At 39.5% G+C, this 16,927-nt stretch overlaps 1 protein-coding gene across 1 annotated transcript; it reads left to right on the top strand.

Annotated features, from left to right (window-relative positions):
* Positions 1–1,954: 1,954 nt before the first annotated feature.
* THITE_2127052 (uncharacterized protein) lies at positions 1,955–3,085 on the top strand (the record flags this gene model as incomplete). The annotated part of the gene is made up of 1 exon (XM_003651049.1): positions 1,955–3,085. The coding sequence occupies one exon, from the start codon at positions 1,955–1,957 to the stop codon at positions 3,083–3,085; it is 1,131 nt and encodes a 376-aa protein (XP_003651097.1).
* Positions 3,086–16,927: the final 13,842 nt, after the last annotated feature.

Below are 16,927 nucleotides of genomic sequence, written 5' to 3'. Positions count from 1 at the left end.
CTGGGAACATCGACGTCTAAGTCAGGGGTGGGAGGAGGGCAGTCCAACGGCATATATCTATTTCTGCCTGCGAAGCTCCGGACGCCGTGCAGTTTTCCATCTTCGAACAAGGCTGTTGTAATATCGTGTGTTTGTGTTTGATTATCCGCTCTCGACAACCCGGTGTTCATCAAGGAGGAACCGCAGCGCTGGGTCGCTCTTCATTCAGCCTGAAGACGAAGCCCGGCAGTTGGGTTTGACAGGCGGAACGGAGCCTTCGCCTCGACATTTCGGCTGCCGAATCGAGCTACTACTTAATATACTCGTGCATACGCGGCAGGCATATATTATCACGCTCGACGGGATGGATGGCAATTTCGCTCGCGAATCAGAGTTGCGTCCGCCGGCTCCTGACAAGGTCTTCTGAGCTGTGCAATGGAACCTTGAAATCAGCGACGGCACAGCCACAGGTTCGCTGCACGTCGAGTCCGAGAGACCTCGAACTACAGCCGTTGGGTGGGTGTTGTTGCCTTCCATGAGGGGGTTGCGCAGTAAAGAGACGTCTCCTCGTCATCGGTTACCGCAATGGCGCGAGGGAACCGAAGCGGTGAACAGCACTGGTGACAAAGTTGAGTCTACTTTTTCTATGTAATGACTACAAGATGTTGTCAAATCAGACATTGCAGTGGTCCGCCGCTTTCATCTTCCATGTTGCTGGTCTATTCCCCAACCGTTGCATCCCACTGAGCGTTCTTTGCCTAGGATTTCCTGACAATTTCAACATCTAGCACAACGACACGCAAAACCTTGCTTTCCGTTTCTGTTCTTTTTCTCTGTCATAGCCAGTGAATCTGGATTTGTCCTGCAACTACCACTGATCACTCACTTTTGTGCCCAAGCAGCAGTTTATGTACCTCCTCAACGAAGGGACACGCTTTTAACTAAACTAGCACCAAGACCAAACAGTGAGCTCATCCAGGGGCTGCATGGCACTCCGCCAATCTGTGGGGATATAACTCTGTTTACCTTCCCGCCAGGGACCATTCGTAGGGATAGGAAACTCGGTTGCTGTTCCTTCTCCGTACGTAGAGCATACTTTGTATTCAGCGGCGATCTCAACTTGGTGGGAATCAGTTATTTGATCGGTCTTCACTGGAAGTGGAACATCATCAATGCAGTAACAGCATCTGGAATACTTATTTATACCTACCGTCGTCTCTAGTCGATCTTGGGCAATAATTAAGCCTCCCTTTCTCTCAGCCCCTGACGCAAGCGCCACTGTAAGTCCTTTGCTAGGTATCTCACGTGTACGTATAAAGGTTCACGTCTTCGCTTGGGCTCCGCTTGTTACACTACCTATATATTAAGTCATCCCAAGTTTCCAGGTTAGACTTTGGTAACAGCCAAAACCTGCATGGGGACTCCAACGACCTTCACTTGGCTGAATATTGAGGACAAGCCTCTCGTGTTTTCCGGATGGCGTCCAACTCTGTTTTCATTCCATGCGTGTCTTTCAGGGCCGCTACATCTACCTATCTCTCACTCAAACGCCAGTGGCAGAGAGACACATGCAGCGGGCCGCGCTCTTCGCATGTGAGCCGTCGTCTGTTCAACAAGGCCAACGGCCGCATGCCCTCTTCACCTGCTTCCCCAACTTTTGTCCATGGGCGTTTACATGGAAGCGAGCAGTCGCGAGCTGCTCGAAGTGCCACCCGCTCCTGCCCTCTGAGCCGTATCACCACCGCTCCTGCCCTTTTAAACCGCTGAAACTTCGGAGCCGCTCGTGAAGAATAAGCGGCTCATTGCTCGTAAGCCAGAGGAAGGCGACTTGCCGAAGTGAGCTAATAACACCCCGCTCATGGAGGTCGGCCTTGCGCGGCTGGGGGCCAGCTCCCGCGGTTGTGAACCTATGTCTCCCAGTTCCAACAACTCCCGTCTGAGTCCTACCACACCAGCAGCCCTATCAAACAGGGAAATGGAATACGCAGGTCGTCCGGCCCAACGGCCACGCTGTCTACCCGCAAGAGACAACGAGAGCAACATCGATGATGACGGGTCAAGCGATCCGGACGGTCCGGACAGTTCGGAGTCGGAGTTTGGACTTAGCGGGACCGACCTACCGCTTCCAGCCTCCGAAAGGCCTCGCAGTCCGCCGCGCCCGCCGCCCCGACAACCCTCGCCGTTGGCGTTAGTTTGGCCGCCGCCTGGACTCGCTCCGCCGCGTCCGCCGCGGGCCGTGCGCGGATTCGAAGACCCGGACCTCTTGCAGGCCGCCAACGCCCACCTGCGGTCCGCAGTGGGGGCCCAGCAAGCGGATATCTCCCGGGTGATCAAGGAGCACGTGCGCAAGTTGATGGCCATAGTCGATGTGGCCGACCCCGACGAAATCTTCGGCACGAGCTCGGTGCCACAGCCTCCCGTCCCGTCGGAGGAGCTCTTTCGGCTTTCTCCTACAAAAGCTAACCCGTTCGTCGGGTCGCCCCGCAGTTCCCTGTCCGACGAGTCGCCTGGCGAGAGGGAGAGCGAGCTGGATCGAGGGCCGCCCCCCGGTCCGTTGGCGGATGGTGTGCATGTCCCGCCGCCGCTGCCGAGCACGATTTGGAACGGGACGTGGTTCCCGAGGGTGCGCGGCACCATGGTCATCCCGCGGAGCTGGCTTGATTTGCTAGTGTCCGGGGCGAGGCCGCGACAGCTGAGGCAAGACTTCCCTCCCCTGAGAGCTCAAGGAGGGCGCGGACTGTCCGGTAGTAGCTCATCCGATCGGAATCTGGCCTCCAACGCCGGCCCAAGCCTGCGGGGTCCGCCTCGTTCTCATCTGCCTCACCCTCGTCGTCATCCTCTTCTTAGGCTGTCTCGCCTTCCTCCCTGGCTGGCTAGTGTCACGCACACAGAAGCCCCAGCAACCACATCCCCCCCCCAGCTCCGAGCCAGGCCCGTCCCAGAAACCCAGCCTGCCGAGATCGTGGAGCGGGTGTCCAACGACGAGATCATGACCGGCGTATTCACCAGCGAGGAATGGGCCGACTACGCTGCACCAACGGAGGAGGCTGCCAAGCCCGGTCTGGCTACCCAGAACAAGTTCGCCATGCTCGTGCAACCCCGATGATTTCCCGGACGCAGATGCAAGCCTAGAAGATTGCCTCCGGCTCGTTTGGTTGGACATCTGCTTTTATAATGTCTAATATATATACTACAGAACTAGGCAGGTAGTGCGATCCTCCATTTAGCTGTAAAACGGGGGTGTTCCTTAACTAATTGTTACTGCTCCTCACCTATTTGCCTTTGCACTTCTCCTCTTTAGGCTTAACAAATAACTGTTATAGGGTATAGGCCTGTTAGTGATTTTCGCGCTCCCCTCCTATTGGCTTACGTACTTCCTCCCCTATTCTACCCCTTTTCCTCCTTTCCCTACCTCGCTTATACCCTTGTTATACCCCTATTGCTATCCCTTTTCCTCCTTTCCGCTCCTTTTGCTCTTCCTCTCTCTCTTCCTTTTCTCCTTTCTACTTAGTTACGTTCGAGCTTCCCATTGCTAAAATGCCTCCTATTCGACGCCTCTCTAGTTTGTAGACTATATTCTATAGTCGTTGCTATTAATATAAGCTACTTTCTAAGTTTTATACCTATTCTAATAAGGCTCCTTATACTTTTTATATTTCCTATATCGCTACTTGTTATTAGTATCGTTGTTCCCTAGCCTATAATACGCTATATAATATATAGTATAATACTATAGAACCTCTTATTCTAACTAGCTAGTTACCTCTTATAGGTTATATCGCTCTCTTTATTAGTGCTTTATAGATTATTACTAACCTATATTTAAATAGTATAACCGTTGTATTATATAATCTTAGCCTAATAGATATTGAGTATACTAAGTGTAGTATATTATATTAGATAGATAAACGTCTTAGTATATATTTATATATCTATTATATCTTCTTCTTTAGCTAATACTCTTTAGTGCTATAGAATTCTATAGCTATAAATCCTATATTTAGCTCCTATTGCCTATAGGGCGATATTTCTTTCTTATTAAGCTGCTACTTTCTAAACTTCCTCGACTACCTATTGTATATATAAAATCCTCGAAGGTCCTATTTTTATAATTATTTTCATCGTTATAATTTAGCTTTTGTATTTACTTCCATTTCTATAAATTAAACTATATATAATGTTTATAGTAGTAGGCTTATAGATTTTCAAATCTATAGCGCTCTATACTATATTGCTAGCCCTTTTATAGAGGTGCTTAGAGAGCTTCCTTAGTATATTCAGCTTTTTTTTTATAATCTATAGGCTACTATTATATACTGAACTTTCTTCTTTATAGACTCTAATTACAATTTTATATTGCGCTTTATAAACTTTCTTTATCGATATAACCCCTTTATTTATATCTACTTAACTACGAAGGAGCACTTTCTTTAGAGCCTAGCTATATTACAAGTCGCGATTATACCTTAGTTACATTTAGTTATAGATTATAGCTATAGTTACAACTATTATCGTAAGAACCTACTAGTAGTAGATAAGGTAGCTATTCTTATTCTAAAGGAGAATTTAGGGCCTAATTTTCACAATATTGTCCTTATATATCGCTTAGACGACGGCTCTATATAGGCCTAGCACTATATTCACCTATATCACCTTGCCTATCTCCTATTGGCCTATCCTTTGATATTTTCATTTAGAGATCCTAGCTTTCACTAGGGCTTATAGCTTTATAATGGCTAAGGGTAGGGCTATATTCAACTAAATATTGAGTTTAGGTAGTAGTATTGGTATTTGTTATATCTTTATATAGGTTATAGCTAAACGCCTTTCTTTTTTCGCTAGTTGTTCTAGTAGTTCTTAGTAGACCTTTTGGCTACGAACGATTAGTAAAAGCTATATTGGATTTGTAATAACTAGAAGGAACTATATATAGAACTATACTAAGGAGTATAGGACTAGCTACGACTAGGTGATAGCGATACTTATAAGCTTAGGTAGCGAATTGTCCTACCTATAAGCTATATTAGGGGCCTATACTTTATTGCTTAGTACTATTAGGATTTAATAGCTATCGTCTATAAGCTAGGTCATCCTACTCTATTTATAATAGTTATAGCTAACCTAAACTAGGTAGAGATCTAGTAAGAGCTTCTTCTAGATTAGACTATAGCGGACTACCCTAATATTGTTAGCTATATCTTTGAGCTTAAGTGCTAAGCTATCCTTTATAAGCTTTAGTATAGTAACCTATTTAACGAGTTTATAGGCATTGTTTAGACTATTGAATACTAGAAGCGTAGGCTCCTATATCGCTATATCTTGCTTTTCCTTTTATAAAAGTCTATACGTCTATTTCTTATACTTGCCAATGTCGACTATGTTATTTAGGCTAAGCTTCTAACGGAGGTAGAGGATCCTAATAGCTAATTATAAGCTATTATTGTAAGCAATATAATTTATAGGCTATATAGTTTAGATAACTCTGCCTCTCCTTATATAGTTTGTAACCTATATATAGGGGTTGCGAGCTGTTCGAAGCGCTTTCTAAAGGCGTTTATAGAGGAGACTGTTATCCTAGAAAATAGGTATCCTATCTATCGCTATTGAGATACTAGGCAAATAGTTACTTATAAGGTCAATAGCTACGAAGTACAACTTAACAACTGTTAGGTTATACTTTACAACCTTTATCTCTCTTATAAGTACATTGCCTATATCAATATAGAGATTTATACGTCTATAAAGTCTATTAAATATATATATAAGTATATTTATAAGGGGACTAATTAGTCAACGGTTCAATTCTCTATAAGTAACTAGCTCAATAAGGTTGATATCTATTTGTAATGTCGATACATTAGCCTAGTAGAGGCAGTTATATAGCTTTTCGAATTTTATATCTATTGCGAGTTCCCCTCTATTTATCGCCTTCTAGTCTATCTCGAGCATTAGTAACATATTGTTTTCTAGGTAGATAGCACTCCTAAGGAGCTTATAGAAGTGTTAGAATATAGAACTATAGAGCTAAAAGTATTCTTTGTTTATAACGTAGCCTATAAGGATATTTGTAATATCCTTTATATTGATTTTCCTTTATACTTCGTCTAGGACAAGCGGTTATAGGAGTAGAAGCCCTATGTCTATAGCACTGCTATTAGGCGTATATACTACGTTCCTCCTTCTATAGATAAGTAGTATTTTCTTTGTCTTCTTCTTTATTTAGTCCTTAGCGCTTAGTCGTTTACCTATTTATAGACTATAAATAGCTACGAATATCCTACCTTTTAAGCTATATACGTTGTAGCTAGCCTACTCGACTCTGACTAGAGCTAAATTATATACTTCGACAAGGCTATAAACTAGTAAATAGGATATACCCTTCGTAAGCTTTTTGCTATTAGCCTTCTTACTAGCGATATTATAGACTTAGTAGCGCTATAGTTACGATTTTACAATTCCTTTTACAATGATCTTCTATACTACCTTAAGCGTATTACAAATGTCCTACTAGACTTAGAAGAACTATATTTCGACTTTAGGCTCTTTTTATTGAATTAGCTACTAGCTAATAGCGACAAGTGTTTAGCCAACTTTAGTTTACTAGCTATTCGTTATTATTAAGAAGTTATAGAGTAGAACCCTCTATTATAGGTGGAGCTTAGTTATAACTATCAATAGTAGGAGGCCCTCTTTATAAATATTCGATCTTAGTTAAACGCTAGCTAAGTAGCTCTCTTTATAGAGATTATAGCTATAGTCGACTTATACTTTGAAATAGCCTATTTTTTTATCTAAGGCGTTAACGAGACTAGTAAAACCTTTTTATATCGTTGTCTCTCTTCTTTCTTCTATTCGTAAAGGTATATCGTTCTTTGTATTGCTTCTTCTAGTATTATAGCTCTCCTTCTTAATAGCGGCTATACTTTTTATAGTTGTTTTAAGATTCTAATCGACATTATAGACGCTAGCACTTATATAGTCTAGAAGAATACTTAGCTTACAACTCTTTTACAATATACTAAGCTCATTATCTAGGATAAGGTTCCAATATAGTACCGCTATTGCTTTGAAGCTATAGATTATATATTATAAGACATTTATAACTATAATAGCTTATTTAGAGGAGTTCTAGTTGTATTAGGGGGGGACTTTATATAAATCCTGCCTATTGTTTACAACGATAATAAGTGTTATATTGTTTAAGCCTATCTATAGAACTCGCCTATTTAGCCTTAGCTATAGGTCTGGAGATTAACGGAGAATATATAAGTGTAGGGAGCTAATGCTAACAACTATACTTTCGTAAGTTAGTTGTAGGATCTAAGTTACGATCCTTACTTCTATAGCTTTGTTAATCCCCTCCCCCCCTTTACACTCTATTCTATATAGAAGTAGTTAGTTGATTAGGTCTATCTTATATACTTGCTCAAGTACACTATAATAGATTTAATAGTATTTATAAGCTAAGCGATTCTTTGCCTTTGCAACGCAACTATAAGTTCTATCAACGTGGCTATTATTTCTTTAGTTCTAGGTTAGGAAACTTAGTATCTCTCTGTCAACGAGGTAGAAAACCCTTTTAATAGCAAGGATCTTAACGCTCCTATATTGTCTTCTAATTTTTTATTTTTCTTAGACTTTGCTTCTATTCTACCTACTATCCTAACCTTAAAGATTAAAGCCCCTATTCTTTTACTTTAAAACCTTGACCTTAGCAATAGGCTCTATAATAGGACTTAGCTAGTTGTAACTCGGCTTGCTTCGTCTATTATTAAAGGGCGAATCTTAATAGATAACTTTGCTAAGCAGTTATAGATGATTCTAAAGATTAAGTTAAGTTCTTTAGAGAAGGACTTTCTTTATATTATTGTTTATAGATAGTTTCTAGTTCGCCTTTACTTCGTAATAACTATTAATAAGTCTTAGAGGTAGTCTTTTTCTTATATTAGTAGTAATTTTTAAGAGCTTATATTTTCTTATAGCTAGTTTTATATAGCTATATCTTAGGTTATAGATATTTATAATGTTTATATATACTTATCGAATTTAGAGGGGTAGAGTAAGAAGCTTATAAACATTGTATACCTAGAGGGACTAATATTATAATACAGTTGTTAAACGCTATTGTAGATTATTATAGTCGAGGTATACTATATACTAACTAATACTTTGTATCTATATTAAACGCTATTTCAAATTCTTATAGTCTAGGTATATAACGCTATCGTAGCTAAAGTATATAACGCTATTCTAGATTCCTATAGTCTAGGTGTATAACGCTATTGTAGCTAAGGTATACAACGCTATTCTAGATTCCTATATTCTATATACACAACGCTATTCTAGATTCTTACGCTCTAGGTACATAATACTTTGCACCTATAGCTAGTAAATACGTTTCTCTCCTCGATAGTATATCCTTTATAGACCTATTAAATAGATTCGTTATAATTTACATTCGCTAATCACATCTCCTTTCTCTATAGTTTGTCTATTATAGATATATTAAGTAGGTTAGCTATATCTCTAAGAGCTTTTATAAAGGTCTACTCTTCTTTCATGGATAAGTATAGAAAGAGCTTACGAATAAGCTCGATATAGCGGTTAACGCATTTGACGAGGCTTGTAAGTTCGCTATATATAGCGTAGCGTCTATCCTCTTTTGGGTAACGCGAGCTATAATAGGTAGGCGTAGCAAGGTCGTTATTCAATAGGCGTATAGCCTTCTCTCTAGCCTTATAACGACCGTTATAGATAGGGGATATAAACTTATCTCTTAGAATAGGGTATATAGTAAGAGCTACTATTGTATAGGGAGTAGGCTATAAAAGTATATATAGGTCGTTGAATTGTTAGGAGCTAACGGAAGATAATATATTCATTGTAGGGCGTAAACGTTTAGAGGAGATAACTACTTCGAGCTCCAACTTACACTTTATAGGCGTAGTATAATGCTTATATAGCTTAGGTATCGGCTAAGGGGGGGGTAGAGGGGGAGGGGAGGGGGTTAGATCCTTTATAATATAGTGTTTATAAGGTATCTCCGACTCTATTATATATATATTAGCTACGAAGTATATTATAGATATATTAGGAGGACTATATTTACTACTTCCCTTGAAATAGCTATACCTAGTATTGCCTAAATTATAGTAGTAGCTAGCGTAGTAGCTATTACCTATATTGTCCTACAATATAATAGAGTTTATATATAGGCCTAGACCTTTATTACAATACTTATATTCGCCGTTATTAGGATCGTTGCCTATAATTTATATTAATAAAGATTTAAGGTTAGTCGTATAGTCGAAGTTGATATTGTAGTACTTATCTAGGTTATAAAGATCTATTTATAAATAGATATCGTAGACCGTTTATAGGTATATTAGCGTTAGTATCCTATTGTTGTTATAGATTACTATATACTTTAAACTTTAGTAAGTCCTATATATACTTCGTAGGCTTAGGAAAGTTTCGTATAGCCTTGAGGATAATGTCCTTTGTAAAGATGCTTATCGAGACCTTTATTTCGCCGCCTTTGTTCCCCTCTCTTTATACTTCTATAGCTATATCTTTAGCTTCGTTATCTTCCCTTTGTACATCTATCGCTATAGTAGTTGGCGTAGGTATAAACGGCTCGCGAGGGGTATCGCTATATTGGACGTCTTCGTCTACTTCGACGGATAGTAGAGGCGAGTCTGCTTCATCGTCTAAAAGTATAGGAGGCATCTAACAGTCGTTAAAAATCGCTATTTACGTATAGCGATTAAGCTAGTATATATACAGTTATATTAATTGACTTAGTCGACAATATACAATATAGTTATCGAGCGGTTCGTTTAGTCGGTTCAGTCGGTATAGGACCTAGGTTTCTATCTTCTAAGTATAGCGATTCTGCTCTAATATATAGTCGGCTTCTATATACCCGTTAGACTCGCTCTAATCGTCTAGGAAAAGCCTAGAAAAGAGGTAACGGATCAGTAAATGCTTACGAATACGCTACTAAGCCGAGTCGCAACGGATATACGTGGTTCTATAGGATAAATGTCGTATACGCTGGAAAAGGTAGGTACGTAGGTGTAGAAAAAGTGGGTGGTTGTAGGAAAAGTGGGTAGTTGTGGCACTGCCAAGAAAAAGGATTGAAATGGCTGCGCACAGCCCGCGAAGCGGGCTGCCAACCCCCAGTACCTATCTATGTCAGCGCGCCCGGGTGAACGCTCGGCGGGTTAGCGACTGGATAGCCTATGGCTTTTGTTTCGTTGGCTTGCTCAATACCATCCTAACCCACCGTGTTGTTCGTGATGGCATGATGCGAGAGAGTGGCAGGTGACTCTCATATGAGTGCCATAAATGCTTAGCAGCCGTATTGGCTCGGCGGCCCTGCTGCGTCCTTTTTTTCGGTTCCCGGAAAGTGGTGGACCCCGATCCATAGTGGACACGGGAGATCGATATGAAAGCACATATGGCATAAATACCGAGCAGTGGACGGTCACTATGGGCGATATATAAACATGCATAGTATCTTGAGTGGGCGGCGATTGCATGCCGCCTTGGCAGTCCGGACCAAGATCGACTAAATTGCCTATCGAAACAGCGAGGACATCACTGTTGCGGTCGGACGCTCCCTTGGAAGAGCCAGCCTGTCCAACCGCTTAATCAACTACCATCCAATACGGCGAAACCTATACATACAGAGTAGAATATCGCTGTGCCGTGAGCCGTCACCGAGCTGCTGCCGGCGCGAGTGCGGAAACTACGAACCGGCGTGGCACGAGAAACCGTTGCTCACGTCCGTTCTGCGCCAGGTTCAGCTGATCCTCGCAAGGCGGCATGAATTGTTATGCCGTGTGTGGTTCACAGTACGAGAGCATCGTGTACTTACAGGATCGACAAGAACATATCCCGATCCAGATTTTACCAGAATTGCCGAGCGCCTACGATTGCCGGAACGACAAGACCGACGTGGAAGTCTGGACCCCTTGTAAGCCAAACTGAAGGGTAGACGTTAAAGAGGTCCCGCCAAGCCTAATTTCTGTAGTCCCTACAGATATCCGTGGGTCCCGCGCTTAGAAGTCACTCCTTTTGCCGCCACTTAACAATTTCTATACAGTGGTCCTTGCGCCTACGTCGCGTTAGCAGCTGCCTAGCCGCTAGTTTATATCCTACCTACATTTCCCTAACTAATCTGCGTCTATACCTACCCTCTATTATACTCCGACCTATATTATGACGTTGTATCGCTATAGAACTATATATTTAGCCTATATCCAATGGATCCTATTAGTAAATTAGTTTACTACTAGTGTATATTAGTAGTTGCTAAGCATTAATCTAGCTATAGACTAGTATTCTGCTATAGACTAGCTCGCTTTATATAGCTAGCAATAAAACGATATACTGTATAGCTAGTAGTAAAACGATGTGCTATATAGCTAGTAGTAAAACAATGCGCTATATAGCTAGCAATAAAACAATGCGCTATATAGCTAGTAACTAGAAGATACGCTAGGTAAGTTCTATTGTTTTACTACCTGCTAATTAGCAGTTGCTTAGTATTGATCTAGCTATAGACCAGTATTCTACTATAGACCTGTTCGCTTTGTATAGCTAGCAATTAGAAAATGCGCTAGGTAAGTTCTATTTTTTACTACCTACCGATTAGTAGTTACTTAGTATTAATCTAGCTATAGACTAGCTCACTTCGTATAGTTAGCAATAAAACAATATACTATATAGCTAGTAATAAAACGATGTGCTATATAGCTAGCAACAAAACAATGTACTATATAGCTAGTAATAAAATGATACGCTATACAACTAGCAATAAAACAATGTACTATATAGCTAGTAACAAAACGACGTAGTATCTATAGCCTATTAGCGCCCTTAGTCCCCCTTAATATATAAGTGTCGTTCAGTTAAATAGCGAATTTAATTACTAGCGTTAAATTGCTAATGCTATACCTATAGCAAACTCCCTAGTCCTAGAATATATATCTACTGAACCTAACCTTAATCTAGCTACTTAGTAGGTATTACTCTAGCTCCTTCCCGTCCCTAAGCCTCTAATCCTATAATCGTTATAATTAAATAGTATTCCTAGTCTTACTCTAGCTTCTATCTAGCTACTAGACAGCTCTATACTGTCTAATAAACTGTCTAATAAAGGAGATAGTTCTTCTATAGAGGAACTAGCTTCTAGACGTAGGTATAGGCATATATCCCTAATTCGCCTATCCAAACTAGAACCTAAAGCGCTAAATAATAGCCTTACAATTCCTAACAACATTAAGGAGATCTAAGAACGCTAGTTCAAAGAAGGCGAGTTTACCCTCCTATATATAGTTTAGTAAGCTAAATAGCGCTAGGTATCGCATTTCTATAGTAGGAGAGACGCCCTAAGGCAACGGTAAATAAAGACTATATTCTATTGCCGCCTCTAGAAAATGCTATAAAAGACCAAAGGGCAAGGTAAACGTAATAGAGCGTTATAGAATATAGAGCTATACCGCTATACTCTCTACGAGGTTTAGTACAATAACAGTACTATTAATATCGCAATTCGCTATAGGTATAATCACTCGATAGAAGATATCGAGATAATTAAACGCCTATATACTATTATAGAGTATATTGCGTATCTCCTTACTATTGGATATAGCGATAGCGCTATAGAACACTAGCTATATAGCTACGCTAAAGCCCCTAAGGCTAGGGTACGTCTTTACTATATAGGTAGCTAGTATATTACGACCTAGGAAATTTATAACCTTTATAGATCTCTTAAGCTCTATAAACGTAATAATTGTAAGGTATAGTCCTACAAAGTCCTTAGGGAACTAGAATTTATAGAAGCTATTACCTAGCTACTGTCCTATAGCGACTAGTACAAATATAAGGCGTTGACTATCCCTAGCAAAAACTTCTTTATATTGGTCTTTATATATAGAGACCTATTAGATATACTAAAGAAGTATAGCCAACTAGCGATTATAGATACTATTTACAAGACTATATACGGGGGTTGGCACCTGTTTACGATTATAGTTCAGGACTTCAACGGCTACTAGCTCCTTTCTACTTACTTCTTTATAGAGAGGTAGACTATTGATAGTATCATAGTATACCTAGACGTATTATTAGAGTAGTATAGGGGAGTAGCTAATAGGGGCTAGCTTCTAAAGTATATAATTACCGACGACTCTATAGCTAAACAACTTACTATCTAGCTAGTATTTAGCTACAATAAGTACGATCTCCCTTATATATAATATCTCCTCTATACAAAGCATTGCTAAAAGACTTTAAAGCGCTAGATTAGTATTAACAAGGAGTACCTTAGCTATATAGCAGCTACTCTTCTAAACTATTGTTCGGAAAAAGGCTATATAAAGTCTATTGAGGCTATTATTATTTACATTAGTACCAATAGGCTTAAGCAGTATTTAAAGAACAACTAGCTAAATAATACTCGACTATAGGCGTATTAGGTACAAGATATAACCCCCCTACTCTACTAGATCACTACAACAAATATAGTCGAAGGATAGTACTTAAAGGTCAAGAACGCTAAGCCTATACTAAAGCAGTAGATAGCTAGCACCTTTCCTCTTACTAGTTTAATCATTTACCTTAATCACTATATATAAGACTATTAAAACAAGGTAATCTAGGCTAAGTTTAAGAGTCTCAATTATATACTCCTAGCTATATATATAAAGCGGTTTAATAGCTAGGGCTTTAATAGGCTACCTAAGCGAGCTTAAGCACTAATTGTATATAAACTGTCGATAGTATATAAATAGTTCAATGCCAACGAGCCTCTCGACTTTAATAGCGTTTTTATACTAGACTAGTTCCCTAGTCTATAGTATAACGATAGGCAGTGGCAAAGCGGTATAGTAGCTATCTAGCTACTATAGCTAACTGCCTAAGGTACTGCCGACATTGCTACTAAGGTCTCTGTATTTGGGTAGGCTACTCTAAATAAACGTTGTAACCTAGACTACTACAATGTAGTCAACTAGGTAGATTAAGTAGCTTAGCTCTTGTAGAATACTCTAATTCTAAAGCTAGTTAGTATCCTTTACTATAGGTATATATAGTTTAGGAGCTAGTTGCTCCCCTACTCGTATATTTAGTATTATCACTTATTAACGAACTCGTTATAGCTAAAGTACTTCTAATAGCTAGTTAGTATCTTAGAAGTAAAGGGGTTTAGGATATACTATAGCGTTGTTCTATAGCTAGTAGATCTTACTAGCTTAGACAAGGTCTCTGTTATATAGTATCTATTTCTATAGATCTAGGAGCTAATATAGTTGTTGCAAACTACGATATATAGGATCTAGGATAACGTATAGGCAATATATAGCTCGTAAAAGGATCTTGACTATATTCTAAGGAAGCTGTTGGACAAGGTTCAGGAGGATCTATAATAGGTTTAGGGGTTAGATATTCCGTCGTTTATATCTTAGTAATAAGTAGCAATATATAGTTCTCTAGTTAAATGCTAGCTAGCTACTAGACTATACTATTTTATATCCTTATTACTACCTCCAACTTTAAAGAACTTCGTAATAACTAATAGCTAGAAGTTAGAGGATTAGTAGCTAGCTAGCTACTAGACTATAAGCGAGTTGCTTAGTTCTTAGCCGATTAGCGTACTTAGAAAGGAGTTTCTATAATACTAAGATATAGCAAGTGTTGCTAGTAGTCTAAGTCTTAGCCCTAGGATAAACTTTATAGAGTTAATCGAAGTTTCTAAAAGTGGGCTTAATACTATATAAAATCGTAGATAAATAGAAATTTTATCCTAACCTCTAAGCTTAGCTTTATAGAGAAACTAAAGAAGGAGTATAAATATAAAGGAGGTACTAGCTAGCTACTATTCTACTATTGGTCTAAATACTTCGTAGTTAGATAGATTCTAAAAAATGAACAATGTTTACTCTATATAGTTGATATTGAAACCTTCGATTCTTTAAGAACTATATAGGTATATAGGCTACAGCTTTTTCTACTGCTCTAGAGCCTTCTACCCACTTCTTCTTCCTTTCCTTCTTCTAACCTTATAGCTATAGCCGTTACTGCCTACCTACCTATCTACACTACTATCGTATAAGTTGATTTAAAGCTATTTCTATCGTCGCTATCGCTAAAAAGCTAATTAGCTATATTATAGCTTTAATCTACACTTTTTATACGTTCTATAAGTCGGTTAAGTCGAAAAATTAGTCGAAATCGTAGTAGTATTACGATTAGCAATAGCTAATTAAGTTATAGCAACTTCAAATACAACGATATAGAGCTATATAAAGAGAACAACCCTCCTATCGCTACTAACAATGATACTCCTACTACTAGTAAGCAGCTAGCTCTCGCTACCCCCTTAGCCCTTATTACTAACCCTCTCGCTACCCTCGACCAATAGTAGTAGCGCCTCTAGCCCTATTCTATACGCCCTACGTACTCTACGCCTACTACTACTACCACTACTACTACCACTACTACCAACAAAGGTGCTACTAGCGAGTAGCTAGCTCCTGCTACCCCCCCTGCCCTAGCCGCTACCCCTCCCGCTACCCCTAGCTAATAGTAGTAGCGCTCCTATACCTACTCTATATATTCTACGCCCACTACTACCACTAACACTAGCATTAGTAGCAAGGATACTACTAGCAAGTAGCTAGCCCCCCCCGCCCCCCTAGCCTTTGTCGCCCTTAGCTAGTAGTAGTAGCGCTTCTATATACGCTCTACGCCTACTACTACTACTAATACTAGCACTAGTAGCAAGAACACTACTAGTAAGTAGCTAGCCCCCCCTACTCCCCCTACCCTCCTTACCCTAGCCGCCCCCTCTGCTGCCCCTACTACCCCTGCTAATAAAGGCAAGTCTAAGCTAGTTACGTTTAACAACCTTTAAAAGCGCTTAGCTAGGTCCTTAGGCATAAAGTCTTTAGTAAAGAGTACTATTTAGGTACTAGTTAGTAGCTAGCTAACGTTAGATAAGCGAAGAAGAAGAAGAAAGAGGAGCCTAATTATAGTAAAGTATAGGTAGTACTATATATAGTCTATATTATATATATCTACAATAGGGATATATAGGCCTACTACTTCTAAGAAAGTAAGTATAGTGTTATATTTTTTAATATCTTAGATTTATATTCGCTAACTAATATATAGATCTAGGTAATATATACTAGGAGTATACTAAGTAGGGCTATACTAAGTCCTACGTTTTTATAAGTAATATTAACTAACGAACGACTACTAGTCTAGTACTAACGAGCTACTAGTAGCTACCTTCTATAATTTAGCTAAAGATTATTAAGTAGTATAAGTAAGTCCTTAAAGTCGACGAGGACAAACCTCTATCTACCAACCTTAAAGCGTAGAATAAACGTTTAGTTACAACTATTTATAAGCTATATAGCTCTATAGCTACCTTATATTTATACCTAACTAACTAGCATTGAAAGGTATAATATATAAGGAAACCGCTACCGCTCTACCCCTAGCCAACGCTAGTATACCTATGTCTAGCGTTCTCGCCGCCTTTATAGCTTACCTCTTACTTACTAGGGCTAAGCCCTAGCAAAGTATTAAGGAGAGAGTTGCTCTAGTAGCAGAGTACTAGGCTATAGCTGCTAAATAGCTAGCTACCGCTACTAAGAAGTTAGCTTAGCTAGCTTAAAATGCTCTAGAGGAGGCTAAGCAATATATTAAAGCTTTAACCTAGATATATAAACACCTTATAAATATTAAATAGAATATTATAAATATATTATACCTCTACTTTATAATTGGCTAGTAGCTAATTAGTATAATATAGGGAAATTTAGAGTAGGAAGGGTAGTAAGAATAAGGGTAAAGATAAAGGTAAAGCGGATATTTAAGTTCAATTCTTTTATTTTAATACGTTTCTACTACTGTCTAGTAGCTAGCT

Source organism: Thermothielavioides terrestris, chromosome 1 (genome assembly GCF_000226115.1).
Source record: "Thermothielavioides terrestris NRRL 8126 chromosome 1, complete sequence".
Classification (NCBI taxonomy): domain Eukaryota; kingdom Fungi; phylum Ascomycota; class Sordariomycetes; order Sordariales; family Chaetomiaceae; genus Thermothielavioides; species Thermothielavioides terrestris.
Note: the sequence above shows the minus strand (reverse complement) of the source record. Positions and strands in the feature narration are given on the sequence as shown.